This window comes from Leptonotus elevatus, chromosome 3, assembly GCF_054856555.1.
Source record: "Leptonotus elevatus isolate MCC_2025b chromosome 3, RoL_Lele_1.0, whole genome shotgun sequence".
Classification (NCBI taxonomy): Eukaryota; Metazoa; Chordata; class Actinopteri; order Syngnathiformes; family Syngnathidae; genus Leptonotus; species Leptonotus elevatus.
The window spans coordinates 4,471,157-4,487,130 of record NC_141241.1 but is presented as its reverse complement, the minus strand read 5'-3'; the positions used below and the strand labels follow the sequence as shown (position 1 = coordinate 4,487,130).

Below are 15,974 nucleotides of genomic sequence, written 5' to 3'. Positions count from 1 at the left end.
TGCTATGTAAAATACTGTAACTTTGTAAATAGTTCATGATATTTCAGGTTTTTGGACTACACTTTTCTAGAGGATTTGTTACAGTACTTGAAAAATGAGTATTTTGTGTACAGTCTCTTAAAAATCCGAGCACTGTGGTGCTTTTTGTCATTGCTGAGATTCTGATATCACTGTCTTAGTCTTAAGTTATTGTGATTCAATAAAAAAAAAAGATTATTTATGATTGGATTTGGTATCACATTTACCTCATTTTTTTTTTTTTTTACAAGACACACTCAAATATATATTGTGAACATGTTTATTTGGTATTTGTACAAAAAGTAAAATGAACATATATACACCACATAATACAACATAAATTATTAATGAAATAGCTACATCTTTTTCAATAAACAACTCTATTCAAGGTGAAGGTAAAATGAACTCAATTGGCATAAAATTCCATACAAAATTGTACAAAACACTGTACATTTGAACGAAGCTGTGCAAAAACAGCAAATGGTATCTCAGAAGCAGATCCCGTCCAGTGCGCGTGCGCGTGCGCAGCGCAATCGCCGCGTTTGAAACTTTTTCATTAATATTGGAAACAAAATGGCGTCGGTGGGGTCGTGAGCCAGGACGGTATCTTCTTCCAAATGTTTTTCTGAGGGGAAAAAGTCTCGCGAGTGTAAAGTTCTACGACACTGTGATCTCTTCTTCGTCTGACTCTGAGAAGTCCGAGTGCTTGCTGGAGAGCGACGGAGACGACACGCCGCAGGAGCCCGTCGTCTGCCTGCCGAAAGCCTCCTCGTCGTCCTCGTCGTCGTCGTCGGACTTCTTGCCCACGTCGCTGAGGTCCGGGTGCGGGTTGGCCTTGGTGGGCAGCGTCTGCTCGCGGCAGCCGCCGGACGAGAGCAGCTCGCGCTCTTTCGAGTTTCTCCACTTCATCCGTCGGTTCTGGAACCAAATCTTCACCTGTAGTCGAAGACGAGGAAAAAAGTTACGAGCGAGCCAACACAAGCATTTTTGTTTGCTTTTGTTTTGTTTTTGGCGAAAGGGGTGCTTCGGCGTGTGATGACGTCATCGCGTATTTACGTCAACCCGTGGTTCTCAAAATAGCGTCAAAGGATCCGTTCAAAAGTTCAGTTGATGTGCAATTTATCGATTTATTTCGGAAAGTTTTCATTTAACTTATAGTCTATGCGCAAACTCTACATTTTAATTGAATCATAAAGTACAGTTTTGTTTTATTTCAGATGAACACTCATATATATCTAAGCAATTATTGTTTGTACTGTCTTTTAATATTGGTCATGATAGTGTTGACATGACAGTTAAGTGTTTTTTTTTTTGTTTTTGTTTTTTTGTTTTTTCATGATGTGAAAACTGAAGTTTGAGAACGTAGATCTTTACATAGGCTATTACACAGTGACTCCAATTGACTGAATTCAACAACGAAATATTTAGAACATTGTTCATTTATGTACTTGGCTTGGCAAAACGTTTCATTTGCACATTGAATTAAGGTTTGCAGTACCCATATTTATATCATAGCTATTTAAACTATTAATCTCTATATTCCTTTTATTTTAACAATGCGTGTATGGTGGAATATTTCAACATAAATAAATTTAGCAAGTTACAATGTAGGGTAGTAACAGAAAACGGTGTCGTTTAGAGTATACGTATTTTAGCATTGAAGTAACTTTTCAAAAGTTCCCAAGAAATTTAAAAATGTCTAAATTTGTTGTTCGATGTTCGTATTATTCTTATTATTGTAAGCGTTAAAAGAAAGGTATCGCAAAGTGGTGACGTCATCACTCTGCGATCGGCTTATTATTTTTAAAATGTTGCTGGTCTGAAAATTTGCAATAAATATAAATTTGCATTAAATTAATAATAGTAGCAAGAAAAATTGTAAGGCGAAGCTGTTAATCACTAACACTATCAAGTTATAATTGCAGTAAATATTTAAGTACGACCACAAAGGTCCAATACTATCGAGATGTTTTTACCTGTGAGTCTTTCAGGCCGAGTTTGGAGGCCAGCTTCTTCCTGTCCGGCTTGCTGATGTACTTCTGTTTTTGGAACATCTTCTCCAAAGCTTTGCGCTGCACGTCGGAGAAGACGGCCCTCCGAAGCATCCCTCTGCGGGGCTTCCCTCGGGCGGCCAGGGGCCACGAGAAGGTTCCCGGGATTGGCACGACAGAAGAAGCTGCAAGAAAACGATACAAAAAAAAAAAAAAAAAAAAAACGGGTAAATACCAAAGCCACTAATTTAATGACACATGCATGTATTGTTATCATTGAGGGTGTTGGCACTATTGCTCCGTATTTTTTTTTTTTCGTTTTTTTTTTTTTTTTTATGAAATGGCACGAGGTGACTAATTAGCACATTGAGAGCATTGGTATGTAAACGAGGCAGCGTTTTCCTTGAAGGAGGCCTGCGTGGGCGGATAGAGGAGTTAATAAAGCGTGAACGGTAATTGTGTAGTAATGAACTAACACAGAAAAGACTCTGGACAGGCGGCGAAGGCCATATATTACGACCACAAAAGGAGATTTACACTTTCAAACTAAACACAACCTCATACCAGAATACTGATGCCCCCCAAAAAGGGGGGCGCCCCCCCCCCTCGCCCCCCTTCTCCTTCTTATTGGTGCCCTCAAATCATTTTCATTAAATGAACACGAAAAGCTATTGAAGACGCTGAGTTTCTTTGTTGGCCCATTCAGGCGAGCCCATAAAAGGGACTCCGTCGCCATTATGATTAGTCTGAATGAAAGACTTTTATAGACTTTTCTAAGAGATTATTCTTCATCTCACCGCGCCATTGGCCCGCTGGAGAGGCAAGAGAAAAAAAAGGAGAGGAGCTTGTAAGCAAAAACATCCTCATCTGGGACATTTTAATGAACTTTTTTAGAAACAAGAAGTACCTTGACATGTTGTTTCTGATTGGACACCGGGAACGGTCCCTACGTGACGCTCTTTTGTCACAGGTGTCACATTTAAAGCCAGAGGCCACTTCCGGCATCCTTTTTTTTTTTTTTGGTACAGTTTTGCATCAACAAGTCATAGGCTACGTGTTCACTTATTTTCTTGCTAAACTTTGTAACAAAATTATAAATTGACTTGACATTTAAGTTTTAAAATATATATATATATATAAATATATATATTAGCAAAACAGGGCATTCTGATTGCGAACGTCACATGACCGAACCCAGAAAAAGGTGAGTCGTGATTGGTCGTTACCTGAGTGACAGTCAACAAAATGGCCGCCCCCGGAGACCGATCAAAACAGGTGGATTTGCTTGCTTAATTCATATTCTACACGCGCCGCAGTATTAATCAGAATGTTGTGTTCCTATAGCAACAGTGGAAGAAATGCTTTCTCCACTTTCAAAAGTAGTTATCCATCAATTTGTTGCAAATTCACAATGAGGAAACCATAACTACAAGGTGACCCAGGACAAAAATGACTTTGACACCCCTGCTCTATGTGCTCTTGTGAGAATATAGAAATCTTTCAATGGCGCCTAATAGGGAAATTAGTGCATGACTGGTAAAAGTCACTCTCCGGGGTGGGTGGTTCGCCCCAGTGGGGGCTGACCAAATTGGTCACGGTGCCGAAAAAAAGCTTTGTTGGCAGCCACTGCGGCCCGGTGGCCCCCCGGGCTCTGTGGGAAAAAAATACCCACCGAAAAAAACGCCCCTCAATGGGAAGCTGGGGGGCTGTAACTGGCCACCACGCCTCTAATTTAGAGCGTGACGATTAGGGATAATTGGTTAATTAGGAGGTGGGTGGGTCTGGGCCAGAGGCCATTGGAGAAGCACATTTTTGCTTCTTCTTCAGTGTTTCCTATTTTTTGGGTGAGAGGTGAGGGGTGAGATCGTACCTGCGTGTAAATATGGCATCCTGAACATGGGCTGGAATGTTCCGTCAAAGCAGGGCACGTGGAAGCTCTTGGCGTGCATGCTGTGGACTGTCGGGGGGGAGGGTGCTGCGGAGGGACGTGACACAAGTTAGAATCAGGTGCACGGTGACGTGACAGGGGGGGGGGGGAAGAAGAAAAAAAAAACGTGGTCAACTCACGTGTCTTTGGCGACGGCGCAAGGATGGCGCTCACTCCAAACTTGAGGAAAGTGGCATCTTTGCCGCTTGACGTTTTGGGCAAGCACGACTCGCGCGTCACGGCGCTCGAACCGCGATCGGCGCGCACGTCTGCGAAAGATGCGGTAATTGTCGGCGGCGTCCGGTTCAGGAAGCTTGCGGGTCTGCTTATCCTCAGTAGATCCTCCACCAGGAAGCCGGAGTGCGTCGGCAAGGCGGCGGGAAAGCTGTGGTGAAGCGGGAGAGCGGCTGCCGCTGGCCGGTAGAGGCCCGGGTAGAGGGCGGGGGGCGCGATGACGCTTGGGATCATCATGGTCCCGACTCGTGCCTGCAGGAGTACTCCGCGTGTCTTAGCGAGGGGAGATTGTGTCGTCGAGTGTCTGCAAAGTCCTCTGTGCTCTCCTCGCTGTGGGCACAGGGGCTTTATAGCAGGAGACCCCCACACACAACCCCCCCCTTCCCCCCCGACGCCCACCCCTCTCGGGTCTGACAGGCTCAACAATGGAACCAAACAAAGTTCTCCTCACGGGCCGCTTTCATAGCCCCCTTCTCGTGCATCGCGATTGGTTGGGGGGGCGCGATTTATGATTGCATTAGACTTCATAAGCAAGCAAGACACAATGTGGCCACCACAAAGGAGGTCCACTCATCAGTTTTGCATATGGACTACTTTCCTTTCACCGTATTGTGTTGCGCCGAGGCAAGCTGCCTAATTAAAGACCAATCTTTACATATTGTCTCATTTTGTGTGGGCTTAGTACTCCCCCCCCCCCCCCATTCACAAGTATATGGAAAATGTTTCACAGGGCGTATAATGGGGAACCTGCAACTGTAAAAATAATCATAATAAAATTAAAATAAAGATAACGTATGATTCTGCACTCATAGATGCTATAACTTGTTCGCGAAAAAAGGAAAAAAAAAGTTCCCCATCCCGCTCGAGACGCTTCCAAAATGCAAATGAGTTTTTAGGGTTTCATGGGATTTTCAACACTCAATCTGGCCCTCGTCATGGAATAATGTCTTAACGGGATTGCCGCTATCAAAACGCTTTAACAGATGTGTTAAATATCACTTTGTGCACAGGCGCGGCTCGCCGCGCACAACAGGAGAAGTGTGCGCTCCTGATCCTGTTAGGAGCATGAACTTTAACTGTCAGCTTCAGCTGCGCAGGAGGCGCCCCTCGGACGGCCTTTCTCTGCCTCCCTCTCCCCGCTTCCAAGAGAGACGTAGAGGAGGGGTGGGGGGGGGGGGGCAAAAGAAGCATAGGGCTATTTCTAAAGACGGTTTTGTTCTGCTATTTTAACCGGCTGAATAAAAGTGCATCTGTGATTTGATTTAAAACGCATTCATATGAGCGGACGCTGAGCGCTCAAATAAAACTCTTATTAATGCCACTTGGATCCTGATCGTTGTGTTCTGTCAGCTTTACAACGCAGACGCGTTCAAGGAGAACATCGGGACAAAAATACACCGCGCGCACAGAAAATGCATGGCAATTTCCATGAAAACTAAAAAAAAAACAAATATCTTACAATTAGAATTTTTAATTACATTTCAGTTCACAAAAAAATGGGAACGTCAATATAGGCCTAAAGTTATAATGAATGAATTCACCCAAAAAACTCCAAAGAAATTCTATTATCTCAAATAATCGCCTACGCGTTATTTTAGTACAAATATTATTAGGTTATATAACAATTTAATTAAGATATAAAATATCAATATTTTTCGTGTGCGTAAAAGGCCATTTTCATATATAAATGAAATTTTGTAAACAGTTACGAGCAGATTGGAACGGTTTGCATTTTTTATAAACGATACACTGGAATATGAGTGGTCCAACATCAGTTACTTTGAAAGCGTCCATAGTGTAATAATTCCGAGGGAACGCCCCCGTGAAATGAACCTTTGCACATCACTCAACGCCTATCAGGGGCTCGGCGTGCACGCGCGCACGACCCTCCGTCCACAACACAGACACCCCCGAGAAGCGAGCACGCTTTCAAAGCTTTTTTTTTTTTTTTTTTTTTTTTAAAATTATGAACCTATATTCCTTTACTTGGCTCCCCAAAATCCTCCTTTTGTACGAGTTAAGCAGATGGTTAGCAGGAAGCATGGGCGGCCCGGCCTGACCGAGACGAATTTCTATGAGCTTTGCTGGCTTGCCTCGTCCAAACCGACCCTCTTAAAACAGCTGCCCGAGGCTCAATTAGATCCATTAAAAGCACATCGCGAACACATTAACAACACCCAAAGCTCCTCGTCCCCACCAAGACCACTCCTCTTAACACCCACAATCTCACACTCACTATCAGCTTCCATCTGCAAGTTACAGCATTTTAGCAAACATGGCCCCCCCGACGTTGCTAATGTGCGTGCGTTTTGAACCCGAAAGATACCGTATGCATATATAGATTCAAATTCGCACGACAATGACGCGTTAGGTTACCCCGCAGTCACGTGCTTCTTTGCCTAAATGACTTTATTAGAGTGCAATGAGATAATAATAATAATAATAATAATAACCAGGACCCGAGGATAATATAGGCTATACAGAAAATGGATATATGGAATAGTAATATTATAATAATAATTATTAATTTATTGTAAGTTCTCCCAACACGAGTGCATTTTAAAAATACTATTTATACAGATTTTGGTGTCCACTAATCAATATTTAAAAATAGTAGCTTTATGGGGCACATGCCACGGAGGAGACGAGACCTCCGACATTCTGGTTTTCACACGAGGTTGCGCGTTCCCGTGGGCGCGTGCGAGTTTGTAGCGTGTCTGTCTCAGTTGTCCGAAACATTTCAGAGAGTTGAGAGGCAGGGGTTGGGGTGCGAGTGTTGGAACGCGGCCATCAGTGGCCGGACACGACGCTGACGTATGAAACCCGGAAGTCGGAAGTCCGTGGCATCTACCCCCATTGCGTGGCATTGAAAGTGGTATGGTCCACCGCCCCCAAAATGGCGCTGACGTCATCATGCCTGGATTAGCATGTAGCAAAGACCTGTGGCTAAAAAAAAACCCGAAAATGTTTGACACACAACGACGACTTTTCCCCACGACAGCGCCAGGTGAGTTTGGCCTACTGTAGCCTACTACTGTATTTTACACGCATTACAAAAGAAAATATTTGCCAATATTTTCGATCGCACGTCTGCATTCTTTAACAGAAAAGGCCGACCGTCCAGTTTAGTAAATAGATGAACTCCACCATTGTGCTGTATGTGTTTCTGCTGCGTTAAGTGAAAAGGGGGGGCTGAGTATGTTACGCATGCATGAGAGCCCCTCCATGGATCGTCCCATTGTGCCGTGAGTCCGGCAGGTGGTTACTGTTTATTATTCCCTCGTTATTTATTGGTGACGTGGGCGCAGTTAGGCGAGGGAACTCCCAGTCTTTTCAGCAGGCCGTGGAGCGACAGATTGTGCTGACTGGTTGGAGCCTCGTGTGACACCGCACGACCAGTCACCATGTAGTTTTACCCCACCCGCCCACACTTTAATGTATTAAAATGCACTAAAATACATTTTAAAGTAGCCCTTAATGCCTGTCTTCATTCTTGCGCCGATCTCCAAATAAGACGCTAAATAAGCAGTTCATTGGTCAACTTTGTATTCAAACATCAAACTGTCCACCCAAACCATATAATTACATCTAATGAAAGTCTGCTAGCTTAATGTTAACAGGGTCTGACATTAAGCCTTTTTGGGTGGCGACTCGAGCCAAATTGTGGCGGCCATGCCAGAACCAGCACTGGACCTTAACACGGCATTCTGATTAATATTTTGTTTGTGGAATATGAATTAAACTGCACAATCTAGCTATTTGTATCCATCTCAGGGGGCGGCCATTTTGCCACAGTTGCCTCAGGGCTTGGATAACGACCAATCATGGATCACCTGTTTTCTGGGTTTGGTTAGGTGACGTTTGCAAGCTGATCCGTGATTGGTCGTACGTGGAGCCCTGAGCAACATTATAGATATTTTTTGTGTGTACAATACTGCATTTAGAATAATATATATATACACATCATAATAAGTTATATACATTTCAAAACGCCAATTGCTAATGAAAATTGCAAACAACTTTCAACATTAAATTTAGTGATAGACCGATATGTCTTTTCCAGGGCTGATACGATTATTATTAGTTATTCGTCAAGGAGACTGATGATAACCCATATTAAGAGCCAATATGTAGTAAAACATTAGTGTAAAAAACAAAACAAAAACTGAGCTTTGTTGAATGCTATTAAGCGTGTTTGTTAAAAAGTAAAAGTTTTTTCTTTTAATTTTAAAAATGTAGATAATAGACTGCTCGGCAGCCCCTCTTATAAAGTTTAAGTGGAATTTTGAATAAAATAGATATAAAATAAAAATAAAATGTTCCCTGAAGTTAACCCGGTTTTAGATTGATTTTTTAAAATGCTATCTCGACAAACATCTGCAAATTTAGCGAACTTTGGGTTTTTGTCAGGGTTTGTAAATGTTTTCCAAAGATGTTTACAGGCAGTGAAAAATTGTCTGAACGTGTTCACATCTTCTTTGTAACAAAAAAAACTGGTCTGTTAACATCTTTGCAACCTTTTGTAACATTTTACAAACCCTGACGAAAAGACAAAATTCGCTAAGTTCGCAAGTTTTCACTGGTCAGTGAGATAGCAGCTTTATTGGACTTCATATTTGTAAAGTAAAAAAACAACAACCCCAAAAACACACACACACAAAAAAAAAATGGCTGATGCATTGCCAATATTTGGCACTGACAACCGTCCCAACCAATAATCTGTCTATCGCTAATTAAATTGTCTCTTTGCTTGCTCACATTGGCGCTACATTAGTTGTCCCAACTTTGCCGCTTCCACGTGATGACTACTAAATCTCTATTTCAGTTCATTTCGATGTGTCCTCCTCGTTATCACCTTAACATGAATTCCCACTCGGGGTTTTTTTGGCCGCGGCTTCACCTCGCTTCACGGGCAGCGGCCAAGGTCTCGCAGCATCTGGCGCAGGCGGCGCAAAAGCCCCTCACAACACGAGCGAATTAGCCAAGCCCCAAGACTCACAGGCGCAGTGACAAGCATTAAATTGATATTAACTTTGTATTAAACATGCCCCCTCCCCTCCCCTTCTCACCAAATGGACGAGTGCCATGTCAGTGCACAAAGCGCTCTGTATGAACTCGCGCTGCACCTGTTCCCTCTGACTTGGCCCGGGGAGTTCAACTTAGTTTTTTTTTCTCTTTCCCTCTCATCCAACTTCAACGATTTCAGTTGGACTTTTCCAGCTCACAATATTGCAATGCAATCTAAAAAAAAAAATGTTTTTCAAACAATCAAAGTCAAACTCTTTCAATTGTTTTCATTTTATTATTGCAAAGTGGGACCATACTTCCTTGTCTTAAAGTATATCAGAGATCCATCATCAGGATAGATGTTGAGCGGTGGCCTAATCCGCATGTTGCTACAGTTTGCATATCATTTTCCTATCTCAGAGGGAGACCGCAACCATCCCTATTCACACGCTGCAGGCACATCCACCGTCATTAGCATAATCTGACAACCAAAAGCATTGTCCATGACCATGTATGCAGAGTTAATTGCTCATTAATATCAGACAAAACAGAGGGGTGCAGAGGAAACATAGTTGTCCGCTGACTCCAAATCCTTGCTTGTGATGTAAGAAGCAGGTGGAACATGAACCCCATTTTCAAATATTGCAATTTGTGTACTCTAAAAATTGGGTAAAAAACAACCCAATTTGGGTCAAAACGGGAGCGATCCACCACTTCGGTCAACTTGACAAAACTTATGTTTTTGGGTTTTTTTCAATTTTGGGGTGTTTTCTTCTGAACCACTCACAAAAATTGGGTCACATTGACCCAAGTTGCAGTTCTGTCTCTTTTTGACGCAACTGTTTTCTAAAGTGTATGTTTTTTTTTTTTGGTTCATTCTTAACCCGACGGTTTTAGAGTGTACACTGTAAAAAACAAATAACCCATATTGGGTCGAAATGGACTGACCCAGCTTTTTGGGTTATTCATTGAAGCCCAAAAGTTGGGTCAAATGATTATAACCCACAAAGCAACTACATTTTTTAACCCTTTTTTTATACAAAACAATTACATTTTGCAGGTCTTTTTGTGGGTTGAGAAATTGAACTAATCTTTTCCAGTTTGATTAATAACCCCAAAAGTTGGGTTACTCAAATGTTGTGTAAAAAAAAAAAGTAGTACTCATTCAACTTCTGTATGCAAGTAAAAAGAAAAAAGAAAAAAAAGTGCACTCTGATTATTTGCTCTGAACCCAAATGACCCCCCCCCCCCCAAACATGCACTCTAAAAACAGTTTGGTAAAAAAAAAGGGACATAAGGGCCACTTGGTTCAAAACCCTGAAATTGGGGCGGGGGACACACACAGTTGTGTCAAATTGACCTAAATAGTGTATCAGTCCCTTTTTGACCCAAATTGGCTTATTTTTTTACCCAAATGTTTTTTGAGTGCACAAATTGCAATATTTGAAGGTTTAATGTACCAAAAATAACCCAATTTGTGTAAAAAAATAAATAAATAAATGGATCAAACCATTACTTGGGTCAATCAATTTGACCCATGATTTTAGTTTAGTTTGTAGAAGAAGAAAAAAAAATAAAACAATCAAAAATATTGGGCCGTTTTCTACAAGAGAACCCAGAAAGTTGGGTGAAATTGGCCCTTTTTTTTTTTTAACCCAACTGTTTTTAGAGAGTAGAATACAATATCAACATTTCAATTCTCTTGTGCCTTATGTCAAATAGCATCAGCTCAGGAGTACTCTTGAGTCAGGTGTGCTGCTATGAAAGCAAAGCTTCTAGTTTGACTAATCCAGTCGTGATGTTCCATTACGTCCTTGTGAGGAGCCCCGGGATGAGCGTTGCACACCCCCAACACACACACACACACACACACACACACACACGCTCACAATTTGTCACAGTGACACAGTGTGAATCAATTGCAAAATGCAAATGTTCCCCACCGCAAATTTAATCTCATCTCTACATTAGTTTCACGGACGCAGGGCGATTTGCGAGGTGCACCCCCCCCCCCCCCATCCCCCTCCTCAGTCAGCACCTGCGGGCAGTCTTTCTGGCCACGGCGTCATGTAAACACCCGCTGCCCCGTCTGAGCACCCAAGCGTCACTACGCAGCACGTTAAAGAAGGCCGACTTGTGTGGTTGTCAACATCGGTTTAGCGAAAGAAGTGCCCTGGTGACATTAGCCATGACTCTCCTCAGGCCAACCTGCTATTTGATATAGATATATGAGAGTAATACGGAATGAGCAGGCCTGAAACAGGGGTTCACGAGGCCAGCGCATGCAGCTGCCTAATACTGTCTTTGTTAGCTGGAGATGTTTGAAAGATGTATTAATATGCTTGTGAGCGAGATGTTGATTGTGAAGTCAAGGGAGGTAAATTCATTAAAAATCTGCATTCTTTTTAGCGGGGGAAAAAAAAAGGAAGAAATAAAATGGTGGTTTCTTGCTTACTGGGGTCTGGAGGCGTGAAGGTGTGTGTATTGTGTGTGTGTGTGCCCATAGGATGGCTAACTGTTGAAGAAGGGAGGTATGAATGGGGGAAAAGAAGGAGCTTGGGTGGAGGAGGGGATGCTTGACGGACTTCACTGCCTGTTGGCCCTGCAGCATTGATGCCGCGTTGGCCATATAATCGGATTGCCGGTGGGTGAAAGTGAGCCCGGGTGCTTATGTCAGTTTGCGTCTCGTCAAGCTGAATAATACGCATGGCCAGGGAGTGAAGCGGACGCTTGCCATTGAGCCTTCTCAGCACTTGTGGCTAAGCATTCCTAAAAGAGAGAGAAAGCCTCATTGGATTCATATATAATTCTCACTCAAGCGTTTTGATGCATTTGCATAACAGCAGGAAAGCAGTGATCTTTTCAGGGCTGCTGCTCCTGTTGCACGAGTGTCTGTTTGCGTGCGCTCTCGCGTGTGTGGGTGTGTGTGTGTGCGTGCACGCATTCGAAAGGGTCCCAGTTGAGCATAATAAGGGCGCAGTTCTTGCACTTGGCCTCTCGTGTTTAATCGAAGATCGGCAACAAAAACATTTGGCTTATTTCCATGTCTACTTTCTTCCGTGGTGTTGGTATAGGTTTGCAGAAGGTGACCTCTAACCTGGACCGCTCTGTTTGGCGTGTCGGACAACTACAATATTTATGTGGTCATGAATAAGCAACTTGCCATGTAGTATTTTGGCAGTTATGAATCAATAGTACATCATAGTGTAAGATTAACGACATAAACAGGCATGATGTCACGGAAATGAGCAAAGCAGGGTAAAGGGCTAACTTTAAGATGTGTCTGTTTTTTGTTCTGTTCAGGATGAAACGGCTGGACAATCATTCCAACCCGACGGGACAACCGTTCCAACAGTGGAGTCCATAATCAGGAACTTTAAAAGGCAAGTTTCCGCAAAGTTTGATCTCTTTTTGGGCTAAGTACAGTAAATGCACACTCTAAACAGCCTTTATAAAATCCTTGTAAAGTGAACTCCGATTGTTTCTATGCACGTCTGAAGATAATCATCCGGGTCACCACCTCTTCCAGCTGCTTTCCTCAGGTAGGCGCTATCAAACTATGTGCACTAACCCAGTAGACATTCCAGTAGCCGCTTCCCTCTTGCTATCAATTTGCTTGATGACTCTCCGCGACTTTTGCATAGTCGTCCTTGGTTGGTGCTCCACTTAAAAACAGTTGGGTAAAAAATGGACCGATCCACTTTATGGGTCAATTTGACCCAACTTTGAGTCAAGAAATGGGTCTTTTTTTTTAGTGTAAAACAATTCATAAATATTGGTCATTTATTTATTTATTTGGGTAAATAAATTGCGTCATTTATTTATTTATTTGGGTAAAAAAATTGCGTCATTCTGTATAAAACAACCCAGAAAGTTGTTTCAAAATTAATAGAGGATCGGTCCATTTTTTACTCATAGTTGGGTTATTTTTGACCCAACGGTTTTTAGAGTGTATAGCACTAATGTTAACCTTGCATTAAGTAAAGACTTTCTGTACTTACGTGTCACATCTTTGTTTGTCATTGTTGCTTGTTACTGCAATACGAGTCGACCAGAGACAAGTTTTTACATACTTGTCCAATAAAGATGATTCTGATGTATTTATTTAAAAAAACAAAAACAAACACAAAGTAAGGCATTCATAAATCATGCAGCAAAATACGGCCTACTGTCACGTATTGTAGTTTAGCAACCTCTATCGGCCATGTTAAATAGCGAAAAAATACAAAACTGAGCCTCGAACCCGGATCGTCTGGTCGGGAGACTAACGTCTAACTTACTGAGCTAACAGTCCAGTAATGATTTTAGTGTTGCTTTTTAGTGTTGACATGTATGTCAATTCGCCGTCACAGACTAATGCTTGGGGTGAGGATGAGGCTTTCAGTGACGTTGTACGGTACACGTTACGTCAGGGGTGGCCACACTCGGTCCTCGAGGGCCGGAGTCCTGCAGGTTTTGGATGTTTCCCTTCTCCAACACAGTTGATATATGATCAGCTCATCAGCAAGCTCTGCATAAGCTTGGTAACAATCCTGTTGATTGGAATCAGCTGTGTTGCAGCAGGGAAACCTCCAAAACCTGCAGGACGCCGGACCTTGAGGACCGAGTTTGTCGACACAGTATGTCCGACACAGCGATTTTTGGGTTTCCTCAACCCGGATGTGGACCATCAGCTGGTCCATTGAACCTGTTGAAAGTCTGTGAGGCATGATGACCATCGGGACGGTCAGGGTCTTTGGTCAGACAAACAGCAATAATGCGTTGTGACTGACTTTGCACTCAGCAGACCCCCCAGGTCTGAATCCTGCAGCAGTCCAAAACTTCATTTGAATGTCACATAATGGAGCAGTGGCCTTTGCTGATTATCACTAGTCTCATTGTGGCCCGAAAGTGATCCCCTCATTGGCTTATAGGGGTTGTGATAAGCCATAGGTGAGGTGCCCTCTGCTCTAACAGGTCTTAACTACCCTTCTTTCGGCTTGTCAGTTCCACCAACCATCAAGTTTCTGTCGGACTCAGCTTGCTGATCTCAGACCACTTTGAACCTAACAGACAAGAAATGACTTTACATCAGTGGTTTTTAACCTTGTTGGAGGTACTGAATCCCACTAGTTTCCTATGCACATTCACCGAACCCCTCTTTATTGAAAAACAAATGTGATTATTATTATTTTTTTTATTCAAGACATTGGCGTAGGGTTTATAGGTGAACAAAATGAAGAGGGAGGAGGGTATTCTTTTCATCGAATCTGGCTCTCTTCAAGTGTTTTGTTCTTGAATTCCCCATCTACCGGAAGAGTTCCTTTGGTTTTGCTAGATAGCTATAGTTGTTCTAGACTAGAATTGCCTGGCATTGCAAATCATGCAGTTAGGACGCTGACTCCCGTCACTCAACTCAACTCTATATTTATAGAGCACTTTAAAACCCACTACCACTGTTTTCTTAAGATGGAACCCAGGTGAAATAGATAGAATGAAAACAGCAGAGGCCCCAGAATCGAACCCTGTGGAACACCATGCATGTGAATTCATTATCGAAAATGCAAAAAGTCCTCTTTTCCAAAAACAACTGCTAGGCAAAATCATAGTCCTGGAATTTGGAATCACCTTCTTCTGGTCCCCCATTCACAGTGATTCAGTACTGCGGTTTTTATTCCAAAATACTTTTGAGTATATTATTTTTTAGCTACCAAGTCCTACAAAGCTCTTGCACTTGTGCAAAATCCCAATAGATCAGGCCAGGTTAAAGGTCACCGATTGCAGTGTGACCTCTGCTCCGCAGGGCCAAAATGAGAGAACGTTTGAGGTCAAGAAGAGAACAATGGTCTGAGAGAGAGTCCACTCCATCTCTATAGCCAGAATGTGAACATTTGACTCAAAGTTTGAGGGGAGCCATTAACACTTGCATGTGGTCAAATACGAGTCGGGTGAAGGATGGAAGAATCTTTACCAGCTCTTACACCTTGCACATACAATGTTAGGACTGAGGCATAGTACCTGTGCAACCACTCACAGAGATGAATACTTGGGTTCCACTTGGTTGGCTTTAAATCTTTTGCAGAAAACTCGGATGATTCCAACTACACTTTTCCTTTCCCATCGTTTTGCCTTTCCAATGTTCTGCTTGACTTTCCTGGCCGATGAAGAGAGACTAATTGATCATGACAGAAGCAGATCTCATCGTCACAGTCGCCAAGTCCAACCCGATTAGCTTTACGACATGTGTCCAAGATCTCAGACAAAGTCCCAAATGCCAACAGATGGAATATAAATTATGGCGACCAGTTGTTGTAAGAGGGGGGATGCATGGTTAATCGAGGATTCTCTTTTGATGTAAATCCTCTGCAGTCATTCGTGCACTCTGAGAAAGTGAAGGTCAGGAAAAAATGCATCTGTGCAAATACTGTACAGTACTGCATTCACGGAGTGTGAAGTAAACATACATTCATCACGACAGCAATATTTTAGGGATTTGCAAATGCCGGCGCAACGCAGCCCACACCTCACAGCTGCATTCACATGCACTCTGTCAGACCAATGTTTTTACTCCGCTTTCATATGAAAATTCATAGAACCGAGCCGAAATAATGGCACTGATCAAGCACAACGATCTAATTAATGAAAAGCGGTATCAATTCATGCACTATTGCAACATGTGACAAAAGAGCAGATTGAAGCGAGCATGAGAGCAGAAGACAGTTGGCGAGGCTTTGCCGATTCAGAAAGCGCCATTGAGCGCACCGAGCTTCTCCGTCCTCACAGGAGATGACAAAAGAGGCCCAGTTAATTAGCAAGAA

At 42.8% G+C, this 15,974-nt stretch overlaps 1 protein-coding gene and 1 long non-coding RNA gene across 3 annotated transcripts; one reads left to right on the top strand and one right to left on the bottom strand.

The window, feature by feature from the left end:
* Positions 1 to 320: 320 nt before the first annotated feature.
* On the bottom strand, positions 321 to 4,478 carry dbx1a (developing brain homeobox 1a). Its single transcript, XM_086072278.1, has 4 exons — positions 4,077 to 4,478; positions 3,880 to 3,984; positions 1,995 to 2,194; positions 321 to 954 (listed from the first exon to the last, which is right to left on the bottom strand). The coding sequence occupies exons 1-4, from the start codon at positions 4,405 to 4,407 to the stop codon at positions 676 to 678; spliced, it is 915 nt and encodes a 304-aa protein (XP_085928404.1). The 5' UTR covers positions 4,408 to 4,478; the 3' UTR covers positions 321 to 675.
* A 2,509-nt stretch (positions 4,479 to 6,987) lies between these two features.
* LOC147176688 (uncharacterized) lies at positions 6,988 to 12,719 on the top strand. 2 transcript variants are annotated; one of them, XR_015094453.1, is made up of 3 exons: positions 6,988 to 7,177; positions 12,481 to 12,560; positions 12,678 to 12,719. It is a non-coding gene; the product is annotated as an uncharacterized LOC147176688 (long non-coding RNA). The 2 variants fall into 2 exon arrangements; XR_015094452.1 differs by having other exon boundaries at positions 12,646 to 12,719.
* The last annotated feature ends 3,255 nt before the right edge of the window (positions 12,720 to 15,974 follow it).

Coding starts and splice junctions, on each gene's coding strand:
- dbx1a (XM_086072278.1), bottom strand. CDS start 4,407: ATGATGATCCCAAGCGTCATCGCGCCCCCCGCCCTCTACCCGGGCCTC. Junction 2,195..3,879: donor GATGCCATATTTACACGCAG/GTACGATCTCAC, acceptor GTTTTCTTGCAG/CTTCTTCTGTCGTGCCAATC. Junction 955..1,994: donor TCGGCCTGAAAGACTCACAG/GTAAAAACATCT, acceptor CTTCGACTACAG/GTGAAGATTTGGTTCCAGAA.